Below are 23,718 nucleotides of genomic sequence, written 5' to 3'. Positions count from 1 at the left end.
CGGAGGTTTGACGGACTGCCGCATACGTCCATTCTCCGATAGACTTTGCGCCATCGAATGCGTTTCATTGAAACAGCTCATGGGCGAATCAAAAGCCAGCGGGTAGCCACCACTGCGCGACACCCCAACGCCACTTCCAACGAAACAGCGTCGAGACGTGACTCGAGAAGCTCGTACGAGCTGCATGACTGCAACAGTGGACTCAGAAAACGGTCAGAACTCAGCGTTGTTGTTATATTCGAGGCTCTGCAGACTAGCGGGTGGACGTCATCTTGATGGTGCGGTACCTAGCGGACCACGTTAGGTACGACTTCCGCACGATAGGTAACGCTAAGATCCGAAGGTTTGGCGGACACACAAACAAGTCGGACCTGGGTCTCACTCATACCGATAATCAAATACGGAAGTGCTGGGAGGAGCTGAATAAAACGTTGCTTCGCATGACTGCTGCCGGAGCTGTTAATCGCCCGCTGCCATCTTTCCTCAATGCGGGTGCGAACACGTCTTCGTAAGGAGTGCAACCAGCTGGACATCCGCGTTCAGGAATGGCCTGGCGATGATATGCGTCTGGGTTCAGCAGCTCGTCACGCATGCATGCCACTTTGTTGATGAAGACGCTTCAATATCTCAGGAAGGTGGAAGACGAGAAAAAGTCACTGCGGATCGTGGTCACAGCGAGGTGGAGATCGGGCGTTAATGAAAGAGGAATTACCAGTATCAAGGCCCAGAAAAGAACAAGACGTCCGACAGCACTGACAAGACACTCGTTTCTGTATAACATCCGGCATCGCCGTAGATTGGAGGCTCAAGTCGCTGGAGGAGGTTCATAAGTGGGGCAGCGGGCCTAGTGATCTGCACCTCCACTCCCGTTCACTAGTGCCAAACCCTGGAAGATCGAAGGATGAGCCGGTGCGAGATCCTCTCCAGGATGGCACGTGGAACTCTGTGTCGCGTCTGCGAAACAGCGCCGATCTGGCTAATACCACGAGAGTTCCTCAGAAGAAATTGTCCGAAAATCTACAGGTACGATGGAGATAGATCGGAGTATTAACCCAATGTAGTTTGTCGAAGCTATATTCGAGCAAGTGCTTGCTTAGACTAAACCTTGGTAGAGCTTTCACGCGCTCCACGCCAATCGAATTCCTGGGCATCTTGCGGTGAGGCTCCTCCGAAACCTGAATGAGATGCGAGGTGAAGCCATTCGATCAGCTGATATCGTAGGATAGTGAAGAAACAGAACATCATGTAGGACAACAGGCTAACCACATGCTTGTGTGGTCCGTTGAGAAAGGCAAAAGATTTGACGGACGACCATGTCGGCTGCCGCACGCGAAGAGCACTCTGGGCTACCTGAGCGTCACGAATCGCAAGCGACAGGGGTTCTAGCGTACCATGCCCAGGCTTTGCCTGATTATATCACACGACACCACGTCTGTGTGCTGCTGGAGGTACACAATATTATATACAACGAATGAAAGGTTTAAACGCTGTGAATGAGAACTCAAACAAAAGTGCGACGCGGACGCCTAGGTAACGACGGTATGTATACATGCAACAAGCCTTGCCGAGTGACTCCTTCACCTACCAGGACTTAGGCCCAAAGGTCTGGCCCACGGGCACCGGGCTTTGGATTGCTGTGTTCTGTGTATCCATCGTCGTAGCGATGACCGTGTTGCCCCTAGTGCACCGACCAATCAGCTACGTGTGTCACAAAAATAGCACCATTGAACTTACCACCATTGCGGTGCATCAATCTTGTTAATCGTAAAAATGAAGAAAATCGTCAACGTGCTAATAGCCAACCCAGTATCGAGCCCCACAGCCGTAAGATAGTTAAGTCTCGACCACCATCTGAAGTGCCTGGTCTTGATATACTTCTGAAAGATGAAGCCCACAATGCCCCAGGTGAGGAAGTTGAGGGGGCTAGCTGGCGGAATTGCTTGACCGCCGCCGAAGATGAGGGGTGTCATCGCAAATCGGAGTGGCCTAATTTTCTTGCTAGAATAATGTAGAATGACCGTGGCAAGTGCCCCAGCTGGGAAGAAGAACAAGAGCGCCGAGTATATTTGACCAGGACTAAACATGCGCTGTGGACCCAGAAGGCCCCAGATCACAGAGGCGGAGAAGAACACCCGACCGCCCGGGCAGGAGAAGCGTTGCTTCTGGGTGAGTTCACACACATCTTCAATATTGTTCAATGCAAAGTTCAAGACGGCTGAGTAGAGAATTAGCCGGCGAAAAAAAGAGAAAGATTGGTACACTTACCGATTTGTACGAAGCACGAGAGAGTTGTTGCAACGACTTGTGCGGCAAACATAGTTCGCGGTGGAATCTTCATGTAATGGCCACTGGTAACAGTCATGTTAGCGCGAGCACGACAATTCTATAAGGGCTTACTTACAACTTCAGATCGCCAACAAAGCCCAACGCGCTGCTCGCTGTAATGAACCCATAAGTCTTGAACATCATCAAAGCGAGCGGCTTCCCAGGCTGCATGTAACCCATAATAAACTCGGTGATGACGTTCAACCCAATTTGCAGATTTGTGGTTGCTTGGATGATGCCAATGGGAAGCGCCATCACTGTCGAGAAGGCGATCGCAATGAGGAACGCCCACCAGGTGAACTCCTCATGATTAGAAGATTGTCAATCCTTCTGACGAGACGAGACTTACCTCAGTCGGGTATGCCAACACGGTGACTAGCGAGAGTATGAACATCAGCAAGAATAATGCCCCGTACCACCATTCCGGTGCTTCCTTATACTTATGCATGAGCTTCATGTGGATGTCTGGCTTCTCGTGCTGTGAGGTTTTGAACTGGCCAACTATTAGGTCCTTGTAGTTCAGATATGTGTACACGACAACGGATGCAATAGTGGCGAATGACAAACCATAGCTCATAGCGAATGTGGTAGATATGAACAAAGGTGAATATTCCTTGTAGGCTTGATCGTTCAATGTAAGTTGAGGTGTTGTAACCCGGGACGTGTTGTAACTTAATCCTCTGTTGTCATAGGTAGTGGAGTCACTGGGCTGTTCAGCATTGAAGAAATGTAGATCGAGAGTAGCGTGGCTCACCTCATTGGCAGGTGCTGTGCGAACCAAGTACCACTGTAGTGTAGACCCAGGCACCCAAATATGTAGAAGATGAGGACCCCAAGCAGAATGTTTGCAATGGCGTGCCATGGAGGAATCATAGGGTTGCCAGTAAAGCCTGTTATCGTGGTCCAGTCGAGTGTCAAAGGAAGAAGGCCCAGGCCGGAAGTGCCACCAAAAAGCTGATTGACAACAGGTTTTTGTGGGAACATCCAAGTGATGAATACAAAGATGCTAAGGAACTATAAAAGGTGAGTATGAGGGACGAAAAAGAGGTAGCTTTCGTACCTGTGCAAAGAAGCCAGGTCTCCAGTAGTACACGTATGAAGCCAGGAAGACTATCCCGAACCATTTATACCTAGTCATCTTACCGCCAAAGACGGTTGGGTCTAGATCTTCTCCTTTCTCATGCATGGCATGCAGGAGCGTGACACTGACTAAATTGCTAGGCCAGATCATGGCAGCCTGCGCTATCAATCAGCATGAGGAGACGCGGCAATCGAATCGCTATGGCACAAACCGGATAAACGAGAAAACGTCTGAGTACGCCTGCAATGCCATAGCCGACGCTTGATGTGGTGATCGTGAGGAGAACTTGGAAGGCAATTCCAAAGTCCTGCTTGTAGAAAATCTTCTGCGCAAGTATAATGTCGGTCGCATACGCAGTGCCGAACGAAACGTTGGCCATGACGACGATAAGTGCGTGCTCTTTGACGTTGAAAGGCCCCGGGTTGAGATTCCACTGCACACCGAGGGTTGTATACTGCTTAGAAGGCACGAACCTTGCCCAGGCGTTGCCTAGAACATAGGCAGCAAGCTGTCAGTGGTTTGTTAGCAGCCGTCTTCTTGCTGTTGTTCAGGCGCGCACCTGTGCGACGATTATACCGACGCCAATAACAGGATTTCTCAGTGAGAAAATGGTATTGACTGCAGCTCCCATGAAAGAAAGCATGAGCCCGATGACCCAAGCACGGATGGTGTTGACCGGTACAACTTCATCGTAGTTTGGCACCGCGGCACGGACCTCTTCGTACGGGGAGTTCTCGTTCTCGTTCTCATTTTTGGGCGACTCAATGTGCTTGCTGAGAGATTCGACTGAATATATCGACGAGCTATCTTTCGATACGGAGATGCCGCCTTTATCGCTGTTGTACAGAGACGCCCAGCCCTTTTCGGGCAGATTAAGGTCCCAGGCTGTCAGTCGTTTCTCTAGTGCGGCCAGTGGAGTCGAATCTTTCGAAAGTATGCTAGATGATGTAGAGGATCTCTTTTCCTCCTTATTAGGCATTATGGTACTGGAAAATAGTGGAAGTGAGCCCAGCCCACTGCCCCTTATGTGAAATAAGACAGATTAGATGCAAAACAAATGAGTCCAGCTCACTGAAAACAAAAAACACAACAGCATGGGGAGAAGAACGAGGGTCGAGCATGAATAAGACAAAGACGAGAAGTGTTACTCGGTATCCAAAGTTCCCGTATCTGGCGCGTTCGCTCATTGCTCCAGCCTTATCAGTGATCTCATGTCGAGATAGAGAGTCTAACGCCGATAGCTATGCATAAAACTTCGTTGAAGGTGCGACAACATAGAAGGCCAGGCTATTGCTTGAAAACGAATCAATCGAGGGCGATCAACCTGGAGCAGACCTCTCCGGTTTGTGGCGTCGTGGCGCCTTTGCACACGCAAGCTGTCTGTTTCACTCGTCATATGTGACGAGGGCACCTTTGCCATTGGGGTTGATGGCACACAACATCTTGATTCCGATGCTCTGGGAAATAGCTCTAACACGCTTTACCTACGTAGGTCGATCGGAGAATCTGAAAAGCTGGGGTAGATTGTTTGGAGGTACAGAGTGCGAGGCTGGACGAGGCTGATCCGGTCGGAAGTGTAGCTTGCTAGCTGCCTCAGATAGCGATGATCCGATAGAGCTAGGCATATCAACCTATCACTGGAGAAAGGCATATTTACATCTATGAGTCAGCGAAGTATAGGGGGCTTCACGGTCACTTGTAAATCAGCAACTTTGCTACCCCTTTGAGGATGGATGAGTTTGTGCAATGCAGATACAAGGTCGCCATCCGATGATGGCGTTCGTAGCGCGCGTGACTGACAGACGCGCTAGCCGACACGCTCGACGGTCCAGACCAAATGTCGCATGTGGGTCGCAGCTGTTTCATTATTTGTGTTTGGCCTTGTTTACTGATAACAGGTTGTAGTCGCCAAGATAACGGCGTTGAGAGCGATGAAGATGCAATGTTTTGGGGAAGAGGGTGATGAAATTGAGGAAGGATGGTGCAGTTGGTCTCAGCGGGCGCGCTATCACGTGCACTTATCGATAAGAACCCATTCACTCCTAATGTCTCTTGCGCACTTTCATCACGTGCTGTTAGTCAATGTTCTTGGGAACTGCTGATCTGACTTTTTGGGTTAATATTGATACCTAGGATGGACCGTGAATCGCGAAGAGGATGCTTACTACTGCGCAGTCAATCTCCGCATCAGCCATCTCATTTCCATCCTCCTAACGTTTACATATGCTTAGATCATCCCACATGTCCGCAGCTTACCCCAGAAACGTTACTCTGCATCAACACCAGCGATCCCCACGCAGACGTCGACGATGTCGTCAGGACTCGACAACATAGTGACGTGTTCGCCGTCGGCTAAGACCACCTTCCTCAGCCCCTTGATGCCTGTTTTCTGTGCATCCTCAAAACTCTAAATTACAATTAGGTGAATTAGTATACTTGTGAATCATATCGAGGACCGTGTTGACATGGCTTACCTCTGATTGCGTTTGTGGCTTCAGAGCAAGATCTTTCCCAGCAACCACCATTGTGGTCGGCACGGTTTCCCACGCAGCAAATGTCAACGGTTCGACCAACGCCCTAGTACTCTGCTCACGGAGCATATTTCCATACTTTAGTCCCTCATCCTCCGATAAGCTACTAAAGAAGGCTTTGTAGGCCGCATCCCCAGGTGGAGCCTCGAGCCATTCATTATCTTCGGGAATGGGTACCTGACCATCCACAAGATCCTTCATCGTCTGGCCTTTTCGAGCGAAAAATGAGGCGATGATAACGATGTGGCAGACATGGGACCCATCCGGGCGGGAGGCCTTCGTAAGGCCTTCGCACGCTTCTTGGGCTACGAAAGCGCCGTAGGAATTGCCTGCAATAACGAGATTGCTCCCGGAATCCAGTATCGCAGCAGCATGGGTCCGGACGTGGGATGCATCTTCTTGGAGACCCGGTGCATCGTCCTTCTTTCCAGATGAAGGTAGATCCACGTATACGGCGTGGTAGCCGAGAGCTTGAAGCTTATCCGTGACTTTGTGGTTGTAGAAGCCTGGGCACCAGGCACCGGGGACGAACAGAAAAGCGGTATTTGCCATGATGGAGATGATGGAGAGAAGTGCGAATATCTAAAGTGCAATGCCCTTTCAACATTATTCGCTTTTTATAGGGCACAAACCCATCGGCATGCCGGAGCTGCAGACACCGCGCGACTGATGGTCATCCCCGAATTCTCCCGGTCGCACTGTCCCATTGCTGATGTCTTTCGTCACACGACTTCATACCGCTGAGAATCCTGATTGCATATTGCCTCGCATATTGTCCTGCTGATGACCAAGTCCGGAAAAGCGCTGATTAGGAAGCATTCCATCACGCACAATGGATTCGAAACTAGTGGATCGTATGCCCCCACGGTGAACAATTGAGGTTACTGATATATATCATGCCTACTAACGACCTATAAACAGCTATGCTGCGCCTACAGCTACCACGTCATTCTCCCAAAGCGCAAACTAGAGCAACTCCTGCACAAATCGTCTCGGCGCCTTTCCAATCAACCACATTCGATCATCCATCTTCTCCAGCACCGCCAGATCCCCGTCGAAAACGTCGAAAACGTAGTCTCGTACCCCAGAAACAATACCGCCCTCCCCGCTTCCTCTGCCCTCCTCATTCCCCCAAGCGGCGTCATCTGTGCACCGTGCGCCGCGACAATCGCCAGCTTCTCTGCAGACGTCCCCTCGACACCCTTTGTAGGCTTCTCAACGTACCAAGGCGGACAGAATTTACGCGGACACTCTGATATGCCAGCTCCGCACTCAACGTCTGCATGCACGAGTACACTGCGACTTTACTCGCTGCGCGTAGATAAGCATGCCTAGAATACCACGGTGGTTTTGCGATCGAGGTCGTGAAGACGGTTGTGTCGCCGGGCTTGACCAACGGTGCGAGGCCTTGTGCGACGAAGCATGCACCGAAGACGTTGGTGTTAGATGTACGGCGGGAAAAATATTTTGAGACAGCGGTGAAAGGCTCCAGGTTTGCGTATCCAGCGTCGATGAAGACCACGTGAAGCTCCATGCCTATAGTAGTCGCCAGTATTGCCACGGGGTCAATAGATTTCAGTTGAGGTTATGTCGCATTCGTGGACGAACATATTGGAGCCTGCTTTCTCTCTCACTGACGCCAGCCTTTCGGTGTTGTGGCCGGTAAGTGGGAATCTTAGCGCCGTTTAAGACCAGTAATTCCGTTATTTCGAGACCAATGTCCCAGTGCAGAAGACTGACTATGAGACAACAGGCTGCGGCGTCAAACGGACACTGAGCAACGTACTCTGTGTTAGCTCCCCCAAAGATAGGGTGCAGTGACTTGCGTAATTCCGGAAGATAGCTGTTTGCTCCAAGCGCATTCAGGGCAGTGGCTGAGATCGAAATATTTGAGCCTGATGCCGCTCCAGTAGGCTTACCATCTCTGTCTGCTTGTTTTGATCCGCGTAAAAACGAGGTGTATGTCCCGAACTGTCTTTCGAGGCGACATTGACTTTGTCTGTACCGAGTAATAGTGCGGCCACTTCAACGTAGCCGTTTTCTGCTGCACAAGAGAGCGGAGTGCGTCTTGAAAAATCTGCCAGATCCGGGAGAATGTTTTCTATTCCAAGCAGAAATTTGACTACCTCGTATCTATCCTTTGCTGAATACCTTGTAGCTGGCTGGTCAGTGCAAGCCCATAGCAAAGGAGACCGTCCGCACTTGTCTTGCGAGTTGATATCGAAGTGTTCTGTGAGCTTTCCAGCTTCGTAGAGGATCTTGAGTGTTAGAAGATGGTCCGAGAGATGCGGTGGCGGAAGATTGTGCTCGATGATAAAGTCAGCTCTCAGATTGCCTGGCCGCAAACTTGCCGCGATTGAGAAGGCGTCGCGTCCAAGAGAATCTTTGAGCTTGAGGTTAACCTTGCCTGTCGCAAGTAAGCTTTTCGCGACGATTTGGCTACAAGGAGAAAACAAAGCGGCCATCAAGGGGGTTTCGCCACCCTCGCTTGGAGCATTCACGTCGACCTGATCCAATCTGGTGAAAAGTTTCACAGCTCTGAATTTACCAAAAAAGGCAGCCAAAAACAAGGGAGTTCTTCCTTGGGCATCTCGGCAGTTGATATCCATGTCATCTCGCTCGACTAGAGGATGTATTACATCGCTCATCCACCAGGCCAGTTCAGAATTGAAATGGAACCCAAAATTGTCATAACCGTTTGACGTGGTTTCCCACATGCTCTCTGTGCATAGCAGCTGCTCGAGCAGCTTTGTCTTTAATTGTCCTTTGCGGAAAATCATGCGTAATGTCTCTGAAGGGTATTTCCCAACCAGGTCAAAGAGGAAGGACTCAGGATACAGCGAGTAGTCGCCAAACAAGTTCGCAGTATCAAAATTCTTGTGATTCAACACCAGCCCTACCACCCGAGCCTTGTCGAATGTGATTGCTTGAGACAATAACCTTGGCAATAAATGAGCAGCACAGCTATCTCCATCAAGTATAAATTTGATGAAGCTCCAGTGGTTTTTTGCAACAGCGAGGTCTAGGAGCACTGACTTGGTATCCGCGCTTACGTATTGAAAGATTTGTTTCCCTGTGCCATTCTGGCCATTATGCAAAGCATATAAGAACAAGTTTTCGTCGTTGTCAATGTCAAAATCGACGTCGAATCGGCCTTTTACGAGTGGTAAGCACATTGATGATCAGCATGGTGGTTTGACGTCGGAAGGGAACGAGCATCCATCCGTACGTTGAACGAATATAATAATCTTAGGCAAAGCTATCGGGAATCCTACCCGGGTAGGCACCAAAATAAAATCAACTCACCTGTTTCAAGCAAGAATTGGAGCATAGCACCTTGGTGAGATCTGACTAGGTTCAACAGGACACTTTCGTCGTGAACGTACACAAAATCTCTTTTGAGGTAACCATCTTGTGAGTAGTTGTTCATGTACTCATCGTAGTATTGAAATAGTCGGTGTGATCGTCCTCGATGTGCTTTCTCATCCTCGAGAAAGAGCTTCACCACATCTAGACTGTCGGTCGCCAACGCTGCAAGAAGAGGGGTTCCATAACGTTGCATTTCCACTTGGACATACGCTGGTATGTAGTCCAATATATTACAAAGATGTGCAGCATTTCGTTCCGCAAGGATGTACAGGAGACTGAGATGACTAGCTGGATCATAGCGGCGGATCGCATGTTTCTCGAAATTGTTGATGTATTCTATCCAGACTTCAAGTGGAAAAGTAGCCAGGAAGGCTTTCTGGTCCACGCCACTGGCTTGAGCTTTGTCAGCATAGAATATGACATTTCGCGCGTCGTGTTCTAAAAATGGCCAGTGTGTTCCGCTCGTTTCTTGACGTCGACTGTGCCGATGCTGTACGGGTTTGGAATTCGTTGAGTATCGGTGAATCCAAAGAGACTCCCTGTGATCAATGTCCTGAGAGAAGGGAGCTGTCTGTACCGATGCGGCTGTCAAAGAAATAATGCAGCAATTCTTCAATGTTTCATAACTTTGAGCATGGAGGTTAGCTCCCCAGCGAGAATTGATGGTTGAAAATCCATCCTCTTTCAGTAGAAAATCTCGTACAGACTCGTGAATGAACTGTACTCTCTTAGCCGATCTGGGTCCGGTGGTCTCGGTCAAGCCCTTTGAACAATCAAGTAGAAATCTGCAAATGTCGTCTACTGATATCTCTTTCGGATCCCACGGGCTCAGTTCCTTTTCTACACCTGCAAGTATCGCGTGGTATGACTGCTCCGGGGTCAGAGGTTTTGTTGCGAACAGGACCCACTGTAGACACAAAGCGAGCTCTGGCATGTTATTGGTATCACGTGTCAAGATGTCGCGAAACAATTTGTGCAGATCCTTCGGAAGTTCGCGGAGTTTGCGACGGAGGGCATGAATGCGGCCCCGTTGAAATTCTTGGTTCAGGATGCCGACAACGAGGACGACCCACATGAATACTCCAGAAGCCTTTTCGTGAACTTCGCTTCGTATAGCTTCCGCTAATTTCGAGTGTCCAATGTATAGCTGGTTGCTGAGATAATTTGTGATATCTTCCTCGTGGCCTTCATGACCCTCCAGTATCAAACTCAGGCCATGTTTTACGCTGATATGCGGGTAATGTCTACTCGCCAAACACACGCGGAAGCTCTTCTCCTTTGGTATGGCCTCACTGATGTGCTCGAGAAAGAGTACCATGTCGTGGACCTGATCCTCTTCGCACTCGTCTAGCGCGTCTATGAAGCAGATTACTGAGGAACTGCCGAGATTCTGAATCGCGAACTTGATCAGATGCTTCAGGGCTGCGATATCCCATTGATATATCGGACTGATGACTTGGGTTGCGGCGTTCAAAGAGTCAAGTACTACATGGAGGCTGGGTATCTTCTGGAGGAGTTGTAGCAGCAGTGACCGATATGCACCAATCGTGGATTTCTCCAAAACTTCCCCTCTTGCATTGAACAAGTAGGAAATAATTGTAACACCTCTAAGTCTCTCACGAGTTTTCTCGGAGGCAAACTTCATCAGTGTCGATTTCCCAGCTCCAGGCTTGCCTTTGATCCATAGGAATCCATTGTGTTCGCCCAATTCATTTAAGGCTAGCCAGTTCTTGTATTCTGGAGTGCTCAAAAACCATCGACATGTCTTTTTGTGGGCCTCCTTGATGCTCCTCTGTCGGGACTCAAGTTGTTCGAAATTCAAGGACTCTAAAAGCATCTGCTTGTGTTCGTCAGTCAAAGGCCGTAGAGCCTGAACCGATGGTTCTTCAGATCGAGCTTCCGTTTGAGTCATTCTCAGCAATGCTCGTGACACCTTTCTATACTCAACATCATCGGTTCCTGTAAAGCGGCACATCTCCATATGATTGCGTTCGATATGTTCCGAAACTTCTCTTGCTGGAAGATTGAGATAGGAGGAGGTGTCTTCAACGACCTTTGCACCACCAAGTGCTGCCACTCCCTGTTGCTCCTGGAACGAATGTATGATCCACTGCTGTTCTTCTGCGAGTGGTCCGAACTCGTCTCGTAGCTCCTTGAGGCGCTCACCGGATGGCAGTAGTGCGTTGACAACATGTTTGTTGTAGGTGAACCCAATGGTTTTAACGAGCCTTTCCGCAACATGGTGAAGGAACCCGCGTGGATCAGAACCTCCGTGCGGTGTTCCGAAGAACATGATGCCTTTGGTTGAAGCAAAAACTTGATGGAGGTGGGGCTGACCTCTTGAGCAGCCATTAGATCGGCGAAGCATTTCTTTCACTACAATACCGCCTAAGCTATGAACGATGAAGATCGTTGGTCTCAATGGGTCCGCCCTGCGTTCGCCCTCCAGGGCAATGAGAAAATTCCACGAAATGTCGTACACGGTACTCTGAGGCACTGGCGCATCTAATCTATTTCGGAAGAAGAGTTATTATAGCCTTTCACAGACATCGTTCTGCTATATCACAGGCGTGGAACAAGTCAAACGCTGCTTACCTGTGCCGGATATGTGTATCATACCCATAGGTCAAGATTCTTGCATCAGGGATCGTGGATGGCAGGATATCGCGTGGCCAGAATACCTTGGGTATAGACTCTCCTTCAACGCTGCCGGCGAATGTTTGAAGTGCCTGGTTGAGTTTCTGCCGCTTTGAAGGGCGCTCGGCCGCTTTCGGAGCATCGTCACGATTTACCTTAGTAGACCAGGTTCTCTCGGGGTGGCCCGTAAATCCGTGGACGAAGACGATGTCCCAGCGAGGCTCTTCAGGTGTTGTAATGACGGACAGCCCCGTGGATGAGACTTGCGCCCGTGCGCTAGTCCTATCTACCATAACCGCTCGTGTTCAGAACTCTCTATATGAGGTCAGCGCTTGTACCCTGCATCCTAGTACGACTCACAAAATTACGGACCCAGCCTTGTACGAGTACGGTGGCGATGATCTCTAGGTCGCTCGTAGCCCGCGCACAGAGCTGTTCACTGACTGTGGGGTTTTGTGAGATCTAGGAGGGAACGTATTAGTTTGGAGGTCGGCGGGGGAGATCGAGATGCCTGAGAGGTAGTGATCGGGTGAAGCGTTCAGCCGAAGGCAGCTGCAGCCCACAAGAATAGAGTGGCTGAGCCCCATGCAGTAAAGAGGAGCACGCAGCCTCGTCCAAGAGGGTACGGCTGTCCACTCATCGACGTCGATGCTGTTCTAAGAGGGTTTCACTTTTTAATTTCCACTTTCACGATTGTTGCGTTGTAGTCGTTCGTTTGATTCACGTGTTGGAGGCTTCCTTTGGTACGCTACACACAACGAAGGTGTTGCAGATAGAAAGCAATGAACTTGCCAGGAGAGTCACGCTACGCGCAATGGGGGGAGAAAACGGCATGGAAATACGAGTTGACGCGAAGATGTCTGAACCGCAGCATGTGAAGAGATTCAAGAATCGAAGGTATGCATTACTAGGTCATAAACCCACCGCTGCGTGCCAGCGGATCCTCGTCAAGCCCAATAGCTAATGGCATGTCCTATTCATGCTTCATGCATCGTAATGTATCCGTCTATTCGTAGCACCATCGCTTATGCTAGATTGCATCTACTGGGTCTTGACCTCCGAGTCCGCCTCTACGGTGAGGTGCTCGTTCGTCTCAAGGGCACCGACCTTGTCCTCGGGGAACTCGGCACTAGGTGGACGTTAGCATCTCAGCAGCAGGTAAGGAAGGTGCGTGACATACGTGAAGCCCTTGATGAGGGTGAATTCGTTTGTGATCTTGCCTCCCTGGTCCTGAACCTTCTGCTTGGCCTTGTCGAGCTCCTCAGGGGAAGCACCAGACTTGAGGGTGACCTGGAAAAGTATGCGGTTAGACGCGGTTTCTCAGGGCAAGATGGGAGACTCACGTTGACAGCAGGCATGTTGAAGGTGTGCAAATGGACTGAGAAGGTCGAGCGATGTTGGTATGGTTTACGGTCAAGTAGAGTACCGTAGAGTGTTTATATAGATAACCACGACCTTGGTCCAGCACACGCACGTCATCGGCGCAGGCATCACGCGTACCCATCGGTGCCTCACTGCAACACGCCTCAGCCCCTCCAGCCCACTTCGCGTCCGCCCTTATCGATAGCGCGCGGCTCATGGCATACCCCTGCTCCAGCAATCTTGGCACGGCCGCTAGCACGAAATTTTGGAAACGCGACACCGACTGGCGCATCGTTCGCCTCTGCGCATTTCTCTGGTGATTCTGTGCCTATTCTTTCGGTGAGACGCCAATATGTCGGAGCAGGCGAATCGACCACATAGGAAACAGAAGGAGAAGAAGGCGCCGACAAGCGGGGAGCGAAATCCGAAGGCGTTTGCGTATTCAGCGCCTGGTCGACTGGCGAAGCAGGCCGCGCGATCGCATGATGTAGGACAATTCAGACAGCCCTCAAGCTGCTTTGCTAACACAAGATTCTAGGTCAAAGAAAAGCGCCTTCATGTTCCGCTCGTTGACCGCCTTCCCGAGGAGGCGCCTCCCATTGTCGTTGGTGTCGTCGGACCTCCGGGTGTAGGAAAGACTACACTGATAAAATCGCTTATCCGTCGATACACGAAGCAAACACTCTCCACGCCGACTGGGCCCTTAACGGTCGTTACCTCGAAGCGCCGACGCCTCACGTTCATGGAATGCCCCGCCGACTCGCTGGCTAGCATGATCGACATTGCGAAGGTGGTTGATATATGCCTGCTCATGATTGACGGCAACTATGGTTTCGAGATGGAGACTATGGAATTTTTGAACGTACTGTCTGCAAGCGGTATGCCGGGCAACGTCTTTGGCATTCTGACGCATCTGGATCTTTTCCGGAAACAAGAAACACTGAAGCTGCAGAAGAAGAGGTTAAAACACAGGTTCTGGAGCGAACTTTACCAGGGCGCAAAGCTCTTCTACCTCTCTGGTGTGGCCAATGGACGATACCCAGATAGGGAAATCATGAATTTGTCGCGCTTCTTGAGCGTTATGAAGAATCCGAGACCCTTGGTCTGGAGAAATTCCCATCCGTACTGTCTAGCGGACAGATTTCTCGACATCACGCCGCCGACTGATATGGAAGCGAATCCCAAGTGCGATCGAACGATAGCGCTGTACGGATACCTACGTGGGACAAATTTTCCGGCACAGGGTTCGCGGGTACATGTGCCAGGTGTCGGTGATCTAAGCGTTTCCTCAACCGAAGCGCTGCCCGATCCATGTCCAACACCCTACTTCGAGAAGCAGATGGAGAAGGTGACGGGCAAGAAGAAACGAACACGACTTGGCGAAAAGCAGAAGATACTGTTTGCGCCCATGTCAGACGTTGGTGGTGTGTTGGTGGACAAGGATGCCGTTTACATCGATGTGAAGACGGCAACATTCGATGCGGACGCAGATCCAGACCAAGAACGCGGGCTCGGCGAGCAGATGATGTTGGGTCTACAAGGAGGCAGGAGGTTATTGGGCGAAGACGATGCCGGAATGAGGCTGTTCAGCGGAGGCAAGGCCGTCAACGGGACAGCAGACGACGTTGCAGACTCTGGCCGCAAAGCGCAGCGCCACGCAAGAATGGCAGATGATCAGAACGTTGACGAAGCCGAGCTAGAGGGAGTTGACAGCGATGACGAAGAACTTCAGCAAGACTACGAGTCCGGAGACGAAGAGGACGATACCGGTTTCTTGGATGATGACTCAATACCCAACGGCAAACCCGCTTTTGCTCGCCGAAGAGATTCTGAGCGTAAGGACACGTCGGCCGATGACATAGCATTTGCAGACAGCGATTCCGACCTTGGTTCGATATCAGGCGAAGAGCCAGATCTAGATGAGCTTGAGGATGGCGATCTTAACTCCGAAGATTTCGATGAAGACGATGAGGATGGTGCTCTTAGATGGAAAGAAAAGATTCGGGAAAATGCAGCAAAGATGCACGGTCGGAAGCGATCGTACCAACCTGCAGATCTCGCAAAGCTGATGGAGAACCTGGAACTATCGCCAGCTGATGTTCTAAAACAGTGGCGAGGCGAAGACAACGATGAAGAGGAAGCGGAGGACGAAGACGAAGACGATTTCTTTAACAAATCGAAAGTCGATGATGCTGCTAATGCCGAGGATCGTTATATACCCATTTTTGATTACGCTGCGTTGGAGGAAAAGTGGGAAGATGAAGAGAATATTGAGGAGCTGAAGAGTAGATTTGCCGTGGGCCACATGGATGGGAAAGGCGGTAGCGGAGACGATGACGATGAGTTCGAGGGCTTTGACGGAGAGGATGATGAAGGTGATGGCGAGTTTGAGGATCTGGAGAGCGGAGAGAAATTTGGCGGAAAACAGGCCGTTGAAGAAAATGGTGATGAAGCAACCGCGATCGAAGATGAGCGAGAGAAGAACGCTCGCCGGAAAGAAGAGCTCAAACTTCGGTTTGAGGAAGAGGACCGAGAAGGCTTCATGAACGACAAAGCCAACGCTCGCAAAGACTCTGGGCAGGAAGAAGAGTTCGGTGAAGACGACTGGTACGACGCTCAGAAAGCCATCATTAAAAAACAACTCGACATCAACCGCGCCGAATTCGACCAGCTAGACACCGCGTCACGCATCCGCGTCGAAGGCCACAAAGCTGGAACCTATGCCCGTATCGTCCTCGAGCAGGTCCCCTACGAGTTCTCAGCGAACTTCAATCCTCGCTTCCCTATTGTAATCGGTGGCCTCACACCAACAGAAGAGCGCTTTGGCTTCGTCCAGGTCCGCATCAAACGCCATCGCTGGCACAAGAAGATCCTCAAGACCAGCGACCCCCTCATCTTCTCCCTTGGCTGGCGCCGCTTCCAAGTCACGCCCATCTATAGCATCCACGAGAACAGACAACGGCATCGCATGCTCAAGTACACGCCCGAACACATGCATTGTCACGGCACGTTCTACGGCCCACTCGTGGCGCCAAACACGGGATTCTGTTGCGTCCAGTCATTCAGCAACAAGACGCCAGGCTTTCGCATCGCAGCCACAGGCGTTGTCCTCTCCGTGGACGAGTCATTCGAGATCGTTAAAAAGCTCAAGCTCACCGGGCACCCCTATAAGATCTTCAAGAACACAGCTTTCATTAAGGACATGTTCCAGTCTGCTCTCGAAGTCGCAAAATTCGAGGGCGCTTCCATCCGAACCGTGTCCGGCGTGCGCGGACAAATCAAGCGCGCACTTTCAAAACCAGAGGGTAACTTCCGTGCGACGTTCGAAGACAAGATTCTCATGAGCGACATCGTCTTCCTGCGCGCCTGGTACCCCATCAAGCCGCACCGCTTCTACAACCCCGTCACCAACCTGTTAGACGCTGTGCTGTCCCCTGAGGCTGGCGAGTCCACTGCCTGGACTGGCATGCGTCTGACGGGCCAAGTCCGCCACGAGCTCAGTCTTCCCACACCGTCGCTCAAAAACAGCGCCTACCGCCCAGTCGACCGCCAGGAGCGGCACTTCAACCCGCTCCGCGTGCCGCGCAAGCTCGCTGCCGATCTACCCTTCAAATCTCAAATTGCGCAGATGAAGCCGCAGAAGAACAAGACGTATCTGCAGAAGCGCGCTGTAGTGGTGGGCGGCGAGGAGAAGAAGGCGAGAAGGCTGCTGGACCAGGTGATGACGCTGCGGAACGAGAAGGTGGAGAAGCGGCGGAAGGCGCAGGAGCAGAGGAAGGAGGGGTACAAGAAGAAGATTGCGGAGAACATGGAGAAGAAGGCGGAGAGGGAGAAGAGGGAGAAGCAGGAGTTTTGGGAGAGGGAGGGAAAGAAGAGGAGGTATCAGGAGCAAGACGGCGGCGGTGGTGGGAAGAGACGCAAATAGAGTCGTGCTCCCTCGATAGAGCCTCGTTATACTTAAACATAGGTAAACATGTGCAGTCATTGACGATTGGCGGTCCACTCTCTGCGTCGCATGTTGTATATATTACATTTTCCGGGTGTGTTCCTGTTCTATTCCGCCCCAGCACCGGTTTTCTTCGTAGATCTATAGGACCAGCTTTCTTCTTCCACTTTGCCCACTCCCCTGAGGCTCAAATACACATCCGTGCCCCACCCCCAGAGACTCTGGATCGCTATCCCACCACCGAAGTACTCTGCATATGCCCTCCCCAGCGGTAACCCATATCCCAGTCCCGCAAGACTGTTGGCGCCGTCGCCACCAGGGCCCGATATAGCGCTCAAAGCATCCATATTGCTACTCCTTCCCGACAGTGTCGAAGACGCCTTATCATCGTTGAAGGTCGTAAAGCTGTAGTCCCAGATATGCGGTAGCGTCTCGGGCGCAATCCCACCACCTCGATCGCGAATACGTATTGTGACGCCTGGTGTGCTATGCGCGAGGGGCAGGATCTGGGAGGACGAGGGTGCGGTAGGCGTTTTGCCAGTCCAACGGTTGCTCGCTACATCCGTGGTTCCCTGGTCGACATTCTTGACTTGTGGCCGGACATCCACGCCATCGGCGTCCCTGCCCTCGGGCAACTCCTCTGGCAGAGGCGCAATGGTGACCTCGATCGGCTCTTTCTCCTTACCGCTTTCCACCGTGGCGCGGAACGCGTTTTTAAGAAGCTCTGTGATAATGTACTCCAGGTGCACCGGGACGTGCGCGAATGTGTAACCGGGTTCTCCGTTGATGATGACATGCGGACGAACGCCATATTTGAGCTCGCAGATCTCTCCAACGACGTTTCCGCAATGCTCCACGATCTTTGCAGGTCTGAGCTTAGTGTCAATGACGCCATTCCAGCCCTCGCTGTCGGAGCTCTCGTGCATGATCTCGGCGTGCGGCTGCGACGAGAAATGCAAGGCGAGATGCTGTTCCGCGATCAGCCTTGTGCCTATCCGCGCCCGCAAATGCTCGTCCAGGAACCGCGTGACGTCTTTAGGAGATATGTATTTCCGCGCTTCGAGAAAACCGCGGGCCAATATACTGATGGTGTTACTGTGCGTGTTGACGAGGTCCGCCATGACCTCTGTAAACTTGACTTCATCTTCTAGCGTTGTGATCTCGTGCTCTGCCCATGGTAGGAGGGTTGAGAGACTGTGGATGTAATTCGAGTGTATCTTGGATATGTGCGGGTTGGAAACAACGATAAAGGGCAGATTCCTCAGCGATTGGATGCGATGCGCGAGACGGGCCGGCAATATCGAAAGCGTAAAGTTTGCGGAGGTGAGGAGTTGTGGGGTTGTGAGGGGTGGCCGGCCATGTCTGCATACGCGGACAGTGTCAGGGAGGAGCTCAAGAAGATGCATGGGTGTACTAACTTTACAAGATCGGCAAGGGTGAGCGGGTGTAATGGGAGGCTTGCGAGCCGCGAGATGTCGTGGTCCGTTACAGTGGCCGTCGATAGTTGGCGTTGCTGCCGGCTCCTTGAGAACAGCAAAACACCATGTCGGCGGACATTCTGCGGACAGAATTGACGAACGAACTGCGATTGTATCACAAGCGGGCGCTGTATTTGTGCCATGGTGCTCGGCTCCCCAGGCTCTGCTCTACCAGAGACTTTCGGATGCTATTGCAGGCGTGTCCAACTGGACTTGTATGTAGGCACGAACAATGCTAACATGTGTGTTCTATCGTCTCATGGTGTCTGAACATGAAGAGATCATCTCATCGTGGGGCGCAATGGTGGGTAACGCGGACAGTGGATCGTGGGGTGAACGTCCACTACGGTACGCGAGAGCGGTGTGTCGTCAGAGAAGGCCCAAGCTCGGCCTCGGCCTTCGAGTCCATTTGGTCACACGTTAACGTGCAGCTTGCTTTTTCTCTCCACACGACGATCCAAAATCCTCTCCTAAATCCCAGGCCCCTAATGTTATGTCATTATTTTGGCTCTCTGATGAGGCCGTCTTTTAGTCCCACGAGGCATTTAAAGCGCCCAATCTTGTACCCAAAAAGGAAGCAAGAAAAGGCGTCCAGAACGGCATCGATATAGTCAAGATCGAACATCAGACCCATTATGGTTCGTGGAAGATTGTTGCATGAGCATGAGACTACTTCATCTATCTTATGGAATTGGGAAGCAGTCTAAAATGCAGCTCGCTACCAAGTACCCATCCCTACATCCCATGCAGAATGTGCTGCTCTATCTACCTCACACCAAGCCCGGCCTTAAAAGCACAAGAAGCGAAGCATTAATATAATCCCGTGGCAAATGCTGTTCCATTCAGCCAATGCTAACGATGCGACTTCCAAATACGACCACATTTGCCGGTTCTGTGCCATATTGCTCGGTACGACCAGCACCACAACAGCTCGATGTGGGGTCTATAGGTGCACATACAAGATGAGAAAGCTATTGCGTTTGCTCATGGTATCGCGCGCCTGGATCCTATCCCATCATGGAGTTCATCACACTAATTACGTTGCTCTGCTTCTTTCTCAGCGGCACCACCATAGCGATCGGACAACCGGCAAGTATCGCCTTTTCTGAAACGGAAGGTGTGCTCAAACTTGGTGGGACTGGTCAAGCACCGACTATAGTCATCGACAGCAAAGATTGGGCAGGTGTGACACGTGCAGGCAACGATCTTGCGAATGACTTCGGCCTTGTGACTGGAACGAAGGGGAAGGTCGTCTCAAGCACTTCAGGGCTCTCAGGTGCGGTAGTCATAATTGCGGGTACGCGGGTTCCATCCACCTTGTACGGCTCGACTGTGGCCATTTTATCAAGCTCTACTAACATGCGTTGAATGATTAGGTACAATTGGGAAGTCCCCTATTATCGACAGCCTGGTATCAGCTGGAAAATTCGATGCCTCCAACATCAAAGGGAAATGGGAGTCTTTCTCTTCCGCTCTGGTAGAGAAGCCAGTAGAAGGCGTCGATCGAGCTTTGATCCTCGCTGGAAGTGACAAACGCGGCACCATATACGCCATCTACGACGTCTCCGAGCAGATTGGTGTGTCACCCTGGTATTGGTGGGCAGACGTTCCCCCGAAGAAACACCCTGCTCTCTACGCACTTCCAGGGACGAAAACTCAAGGTCCACCATCTATTAAATACAGAGGTCTCTTTATCAATGATGAACAGCCTGCACTCACAAACTGGGTGAAATCCAATTACGGCGGAGTGTACAACAGCCAATTTCATGCAAAGGTATTCGAGCTTCTGCTGCGTTTGCGCGCAAACTACTTCTGGCCAGCCATGTGGGCCTCGAAATTCCACGTAGATGACAGTAAGAACGGACCACTAGCAGAGGAGATGGGCATCGTGATGGGTACGAGCCATACAGAGCCAATGGCTCGCGCAGATAAAGAGAAAGTCAAGCCTTGGGATTGGAAGAGCAACCAAAACAATCTGAAGAAGTACATGCAAGATGGGGCAACACGAAGTAAGAACTGGGAGGTGGTCTGGACGTTAGGTATGCGCGGTGATGGCGACACTGGGAGCCCGACCCTGGACGCGAAGTCCCTGGTCGACGTATTCACAGCGCAACAAAGCATCTTAAAGAGCACGCTTGGCGTGTCCAGTCTAAATGCTGTGCCGCAAATGTGGTGCGTGTACAAGGAGGTCGGGGGCTACTACCAGGCTGGGATGAAGGTACCAGAAGATATCACTATTCTCTGGAGTGACGACAATAGCGGAAACATCCAACGCCTGCCTATTCCGAGCGAAGCAAACAGGATCGGTAATGCGGGTGTGTACTTTCATCTCGACTATGTTGGGTCGCTGTTGTATAGTTCTCATCTGATCTTGTATGAGTTTGTTATTTATTATTATGTTAGGTATTTAAACCTACTATGTATTATAGGAAATAGATCACTTATTTCATTCCTACTTTCATCCTATATGCCTCTAGCCGTTTCCTCGCAAGAGTCACCACGAAATTATAAATAGATCAACACAATTCAGCTCTCGAAGACATGGCAGCAGATGCATCTTGCGCACCAGAAGAACGCGACGCAGATCTGGATCGCAAACGTTGGCGATCTGAAGCCTCTGGAAATCCCAATTTCCCATTTCCTGGACATGGCGTACGACATCAACAAGTTTATGACGCCCGAAAGTACCGATAGATGGCTTCTACTGTGGGCGACACGTGAGTTTAGCGAGACTGTTGCGCAAGGCACGGCAGAGGTCATGGCTACATATGGGAAGCTCATTATACGGAGGAAGTACGAATTGCTGAACATGTCTCCGTTTCTCTATTCCACGAGCAACTACGACGAAGCGGAAAACGTGTTACATGAGTGGGAGGATCTGCAGAACAAAACGCAGGCCCTATACGACCAGCTTGACTCCACCACTCAGATCTCATTTTTCGAGATGGTGCTACATCCAGTCATGGCAGGACGAGTCGTGCAGCAAGTGTACATCAATGCTGAGAGGAATAAGGCATATGCAGCACAGAAGCGTATGAGTGCGAATGAGCTTGCCGCGGACGTGAAAGCGGCGTACGCTCAAGATAGTGTGATCCAGAAGAGATATCATGGATTGCTAAATGGAAAATGGAACCATATGATGGATCAGATACACTTTGGCTACAACAATTGGTATGCTATGCTTTTCTTCGGTTTCTTTCTCAATAAGTGCATTAACACATCACTTAGGCAGGACCCCAGCTCGAACACTATGCCATCCGTGTCTACTATTGGTACAACGGCGCCTTCTTCGGGTCTAATGGGAGTCTCCGTCCAAGGTAGCACAACTGCCGCCCCTGAGTCTACGCCACCTCTCCTCGCTCTCGACCCTTACACGCCCGAAAACCGCACAATAGACATCTACGCCCGGGGCGCCGGAAGTGTAGATTTCACTATCACGCCCTCTTCTCCCTACCTCAGCGTTTCTCCCTCTCAAGGCACCATCAGCTACCCATCCGGCACGTCAACCATCCGGGCTACGATCTCTGTAGACTGGGTATCGGCCCCAAACGGCAGCAGTACCTCCAGCATCACGATAACGCCTAAGTCTGGGACAGCTGTCAAACTCACGCTGCCACTGAACAATGTCGCCACCCCAGCAGGATTCAAAGGCTACGTAGAGTCCAATGGCGCCGTGGCAATGGAGATGGCACATTTCACGGACCGTACCCCTTCATCTTCTGGTGCGTCTCTCGAGGCAATACCAAATTATGGCCGCACGCATTCCGGTCTCACCCTCCTCCCCGTCACTGCTGGAACTCAAACCACCGCCACAGGGCCCAGTGCCGTCTACGCATTTTACTCTTTTACCTCAGCTTCCAGCGCAAAAGTCATCGCTTACCTCCCGCCATCTTTCAATGTAAATCCATCTTCTCCCTTGAAGTTCGCAGTCTCGTTGGACGAGGGGACAGCGACAACTTCAAGTCCTGTGCCGAGTAGCACGCTAGGAAGTATGCCTTCAGGGTGGAGCGAGAGCGTGATCAACGGCGCTAGAGTTGTTAAGATTGACCTGGGTAAGGTTGATAAGGGGGCACATAAGCTCAAGGTATGGCTACTGGAACCGGGCACTGTGATCCATAGGCTTGTCGTGGATTTGGGCGGTGTGAAGGATAGTTATTTGGGGCCACCGGAGAATTCAAAGGTGGGATACTGAAGTGCTGTGGTGGACTGAGCGATAGCAGTGTCCTATGAGATTTAAACAACACAAGATGCTGGGTAAAACTCTCGTCCTGGTTTCCTCTCTTGGCCGAGAACCAACCCAGGACACAAGATTTCGTTGCGCTTGTCATAGTGCTTTACGCACACGATTGCGCAACTGACCAACTGGATATCTCTCAAATCCACCTTGCTGACTACTGCATCGTCTGGTAGTCATTTGTTGAACCAATGTGACCAGATGGTCCACGTGATGAGGCTCGCCATGTCCTTCCCTACGAAGTAAGCGGACCACGCTAACTCCTTCGCCCCCGACACCCATCTCCGGACCCCAAAACGCTCACCCGCCTACCTCATTCCGACGTTTCACAACAGAAATTGTCCGCAAGTGTATCCTTTAGGAGCGTCGATTCGACAGATCAGGTCAAAAGCCGACTTTCACAGCCACCAAAGCTCGTTTGGCGCGTTCGAATTGTGGCGAAGTCTTGTACAGAGGAAGGTGTTCAGGGATAGGTCAAGTTCCGGTGTAAGCGGTTTGAACGTCTAAGAGACGTTCGGAGATTTGAGCATGGAGTGGTATATGGAAGGAAACTGCGCGATAAAACTGTTGCGTTCGCCTTGCGTACTGACACGCCCAACCACGTCTCTGATCTTTAGCTTGCATTCTCTATTTTATCTCTTATTGTATTTTCCTTCCAGTTTCTTCATTCGTTCTATATAATATCACCGCTATGAAGTCCCTCCTTCCATTCATCCTCCTTCCCTCTCTCACCCTTTCAACTCCCCTCCGCCGCG

General features: G+C 51.0%; 9 protein-coding genes across 9 annotated transcripts; 3 read left to right on the top strand and 6 right to left on the bottom strand.

Moving 5' to 3' along the window:
• Positions 1-1,581: 1,581 nt before the first annotated feature.
• N0V89_005392 (uncharacterized protein) lies at positions 1,582-2,902 on the bottom strand (the record flags this gene model as incomplete). The annotated part of the gene is made up of 5 exons (XM_056214169.1): positions 1,582-1,678; positions 1,735-2,215; positions 2,266-2,348; positions 2,402-2,625; positions 2,675-2,902. 5 exons carry the CDS (start codon positions 2,900-2,902, stop codon positions 1,582-1,584), a joined length of 1,113 nt encoding a protein of 370 aa, XP_056071436.1.
• A 173-nt stretch (positions 2,903-3,075) lies between these two features.
• On the bottom strand, positions 3,076-4,385 carry N0V89_005391 (uncharacterized protein; the record flags this gene model as incomplete). The annotated part of the gene is made up of 4 exons (XM_056214168.1): positions 3,076-3,339; positions 3,386-3,562; positions 3,618-3,914; positions 3,966-4,385. 4 exons carry the CDS (start codon positions 4,383-4,385, stop codon positions 3,076-3,078), a joined length of 1,158 nt encoding a protein of 385 aa, XP_056071435.1.
• Positions 4,386-5,672: 1,287 nt separating this feature from the next.
• Positions 5,673-6,489, bottom strand: N0V89_005390 (uncharacterized protein; the record flags this gene model as incomplete). The annotated part of the gene is made up of 2 exons (XM_056214167.1): positions 5,673-5,813; positions 5,881-6,489. 2 exons carry the CDS (start codon positions 6,487-6,489, stop codon positions 5,673-5,675), a joined length of 750 nt encoding a protein of 249 aa, XP_056071434.1.
• A 414-nt stretch (positions 6,490-6,903) lies between these two features.
• N0V89_005389 (uncharacterized protein) lies at positions 6,904-11,599 on the bottom strand (the record flags this gene model as incomplete). Its single annotated transcript, XM_056214166.1, has 5 exons — positions 6,904-7,082; positions 7,162-7,473; positions 7,724-7,787; positions 7,857-9,091; positions 9,244-11,599. The coding sequence occupies 5 exons, from the start codon at positions 11,597-11,599 to the stop codon at positions 6,904-6,906; spliced, it is 4,146 nt and encodes a 1,381-aa protein (XP_056071433.1).
• A 1,385-nt stretch (positions 11,600-12,984) lies between these two features.
• On the bottom strand, positions 12,985-13,301 carry N0V89_005388 (uncharacterized protein; the record flags this gene model as incomplete). Its single annotated transcript, XM_056214165.1, has 3 exons — positions 12,985-13,072; positions 13,124-13,233; positions 13,287-13,301. 3 exons carry the CDS (start codon positions 13,299-13,301, stop codon positions 12,985-12,987), a joined length of 213 nt encoding a protein of 70 aa, XP_056071432.1.
• Positions 13,302-13,657: 356 nt separating this feature from the next.
• BMS1 (Glycoside hydrolase 2 (Mannanase, beta-galactosidase)) lies at positions 13,658-17,230 on the top strand (the record flags this gene model as incomplete). Its single annotated transcript, XM_056214164.1, has 2 exons — positions 13,658-13,792; positions 13,844-17,230. The coding sequence occupies 2 exons, from the start codon at positions 13,658-13,660 to the stop codon at positions 17,228-17,230; spliced, it is 3,522 nt and encodes a 1,173-aa protein (XP_056071431.1).
• A 128-nt stretch (positions 17,231-17,358) lies between these two features.
• On the bottom strand, positions 17,359-18,872 carry N0V89_005386 (uncharacterized protein; the record flags this gene model as incomplete). Its single annotated transcript, XM_056214163.1, has 2 exons — positions 17,359-18,613; positions 18,670-18,872. The coding sequence occupies 2 exons, from the start codon at positions 18,870-18,872 to the stop codon at positions 17,359-17,361; spliced, it is 1,458 nt and encodes a 485-aa protein (XP_056071430.1).
• Positions 18,873-19,746: 874 nt separating this feature from the next.
• N0V89_005385 (uncharacterized protein) lies at positions 19,747-21,165 on the top strand (the record flags this gene model as incomplete). Its single annotated transcript, XM_056214162.1, has 3 exons — positions 19,747-20,061; positions 20,120-21,081; positions 21,159-21,165. 3 exons carry the CDS (start codon positions 19,747-19,749, stop codon positions 21,163-21,165), a joined length of 1,284 nt encoding a protein of 427 aa, XP_056071429.1.
• A 115-nt stretch (positions 21,166-21,280) lies between these two features.
• Positions 21,281-22,921, top strand: N0V89_005384 (uncharacterized protein; the record flags this gene model as incomplete). The annotated part of the gene is made up of 1 exon (XM_056214161.1): positions 21,281-22,921. The coding sequence occupies one exon, from the start codon at positions 21,281-21,283 to the stop codon at positions 22,919-22,921; it is 1,641 nt and encodes a 546-aa protein (XP_056071428.1).
• Positions 22,922-23,718: the final 797 nt, after the last annotated feature.

Source organism: Didymosphaeria variabile (genome assembly GCF_027946475.1).
Source record: "Didymosphaeria variabile strain IMI 356815 chromosome Unknown scaffold_4, whole genome shotgun sequence".
In the NCBI taxonomy this organism is placed as follows: Eukaryota; Fungi; Ascomycota; class Dothideomycetes; order Pleosporales; family Didymosphaeriaceae; genus Didymosphaeria; species Didymosphaeria variabile.
This window is presented reverse-complemented; position numbering and strand designations above follow the sequence as displayed.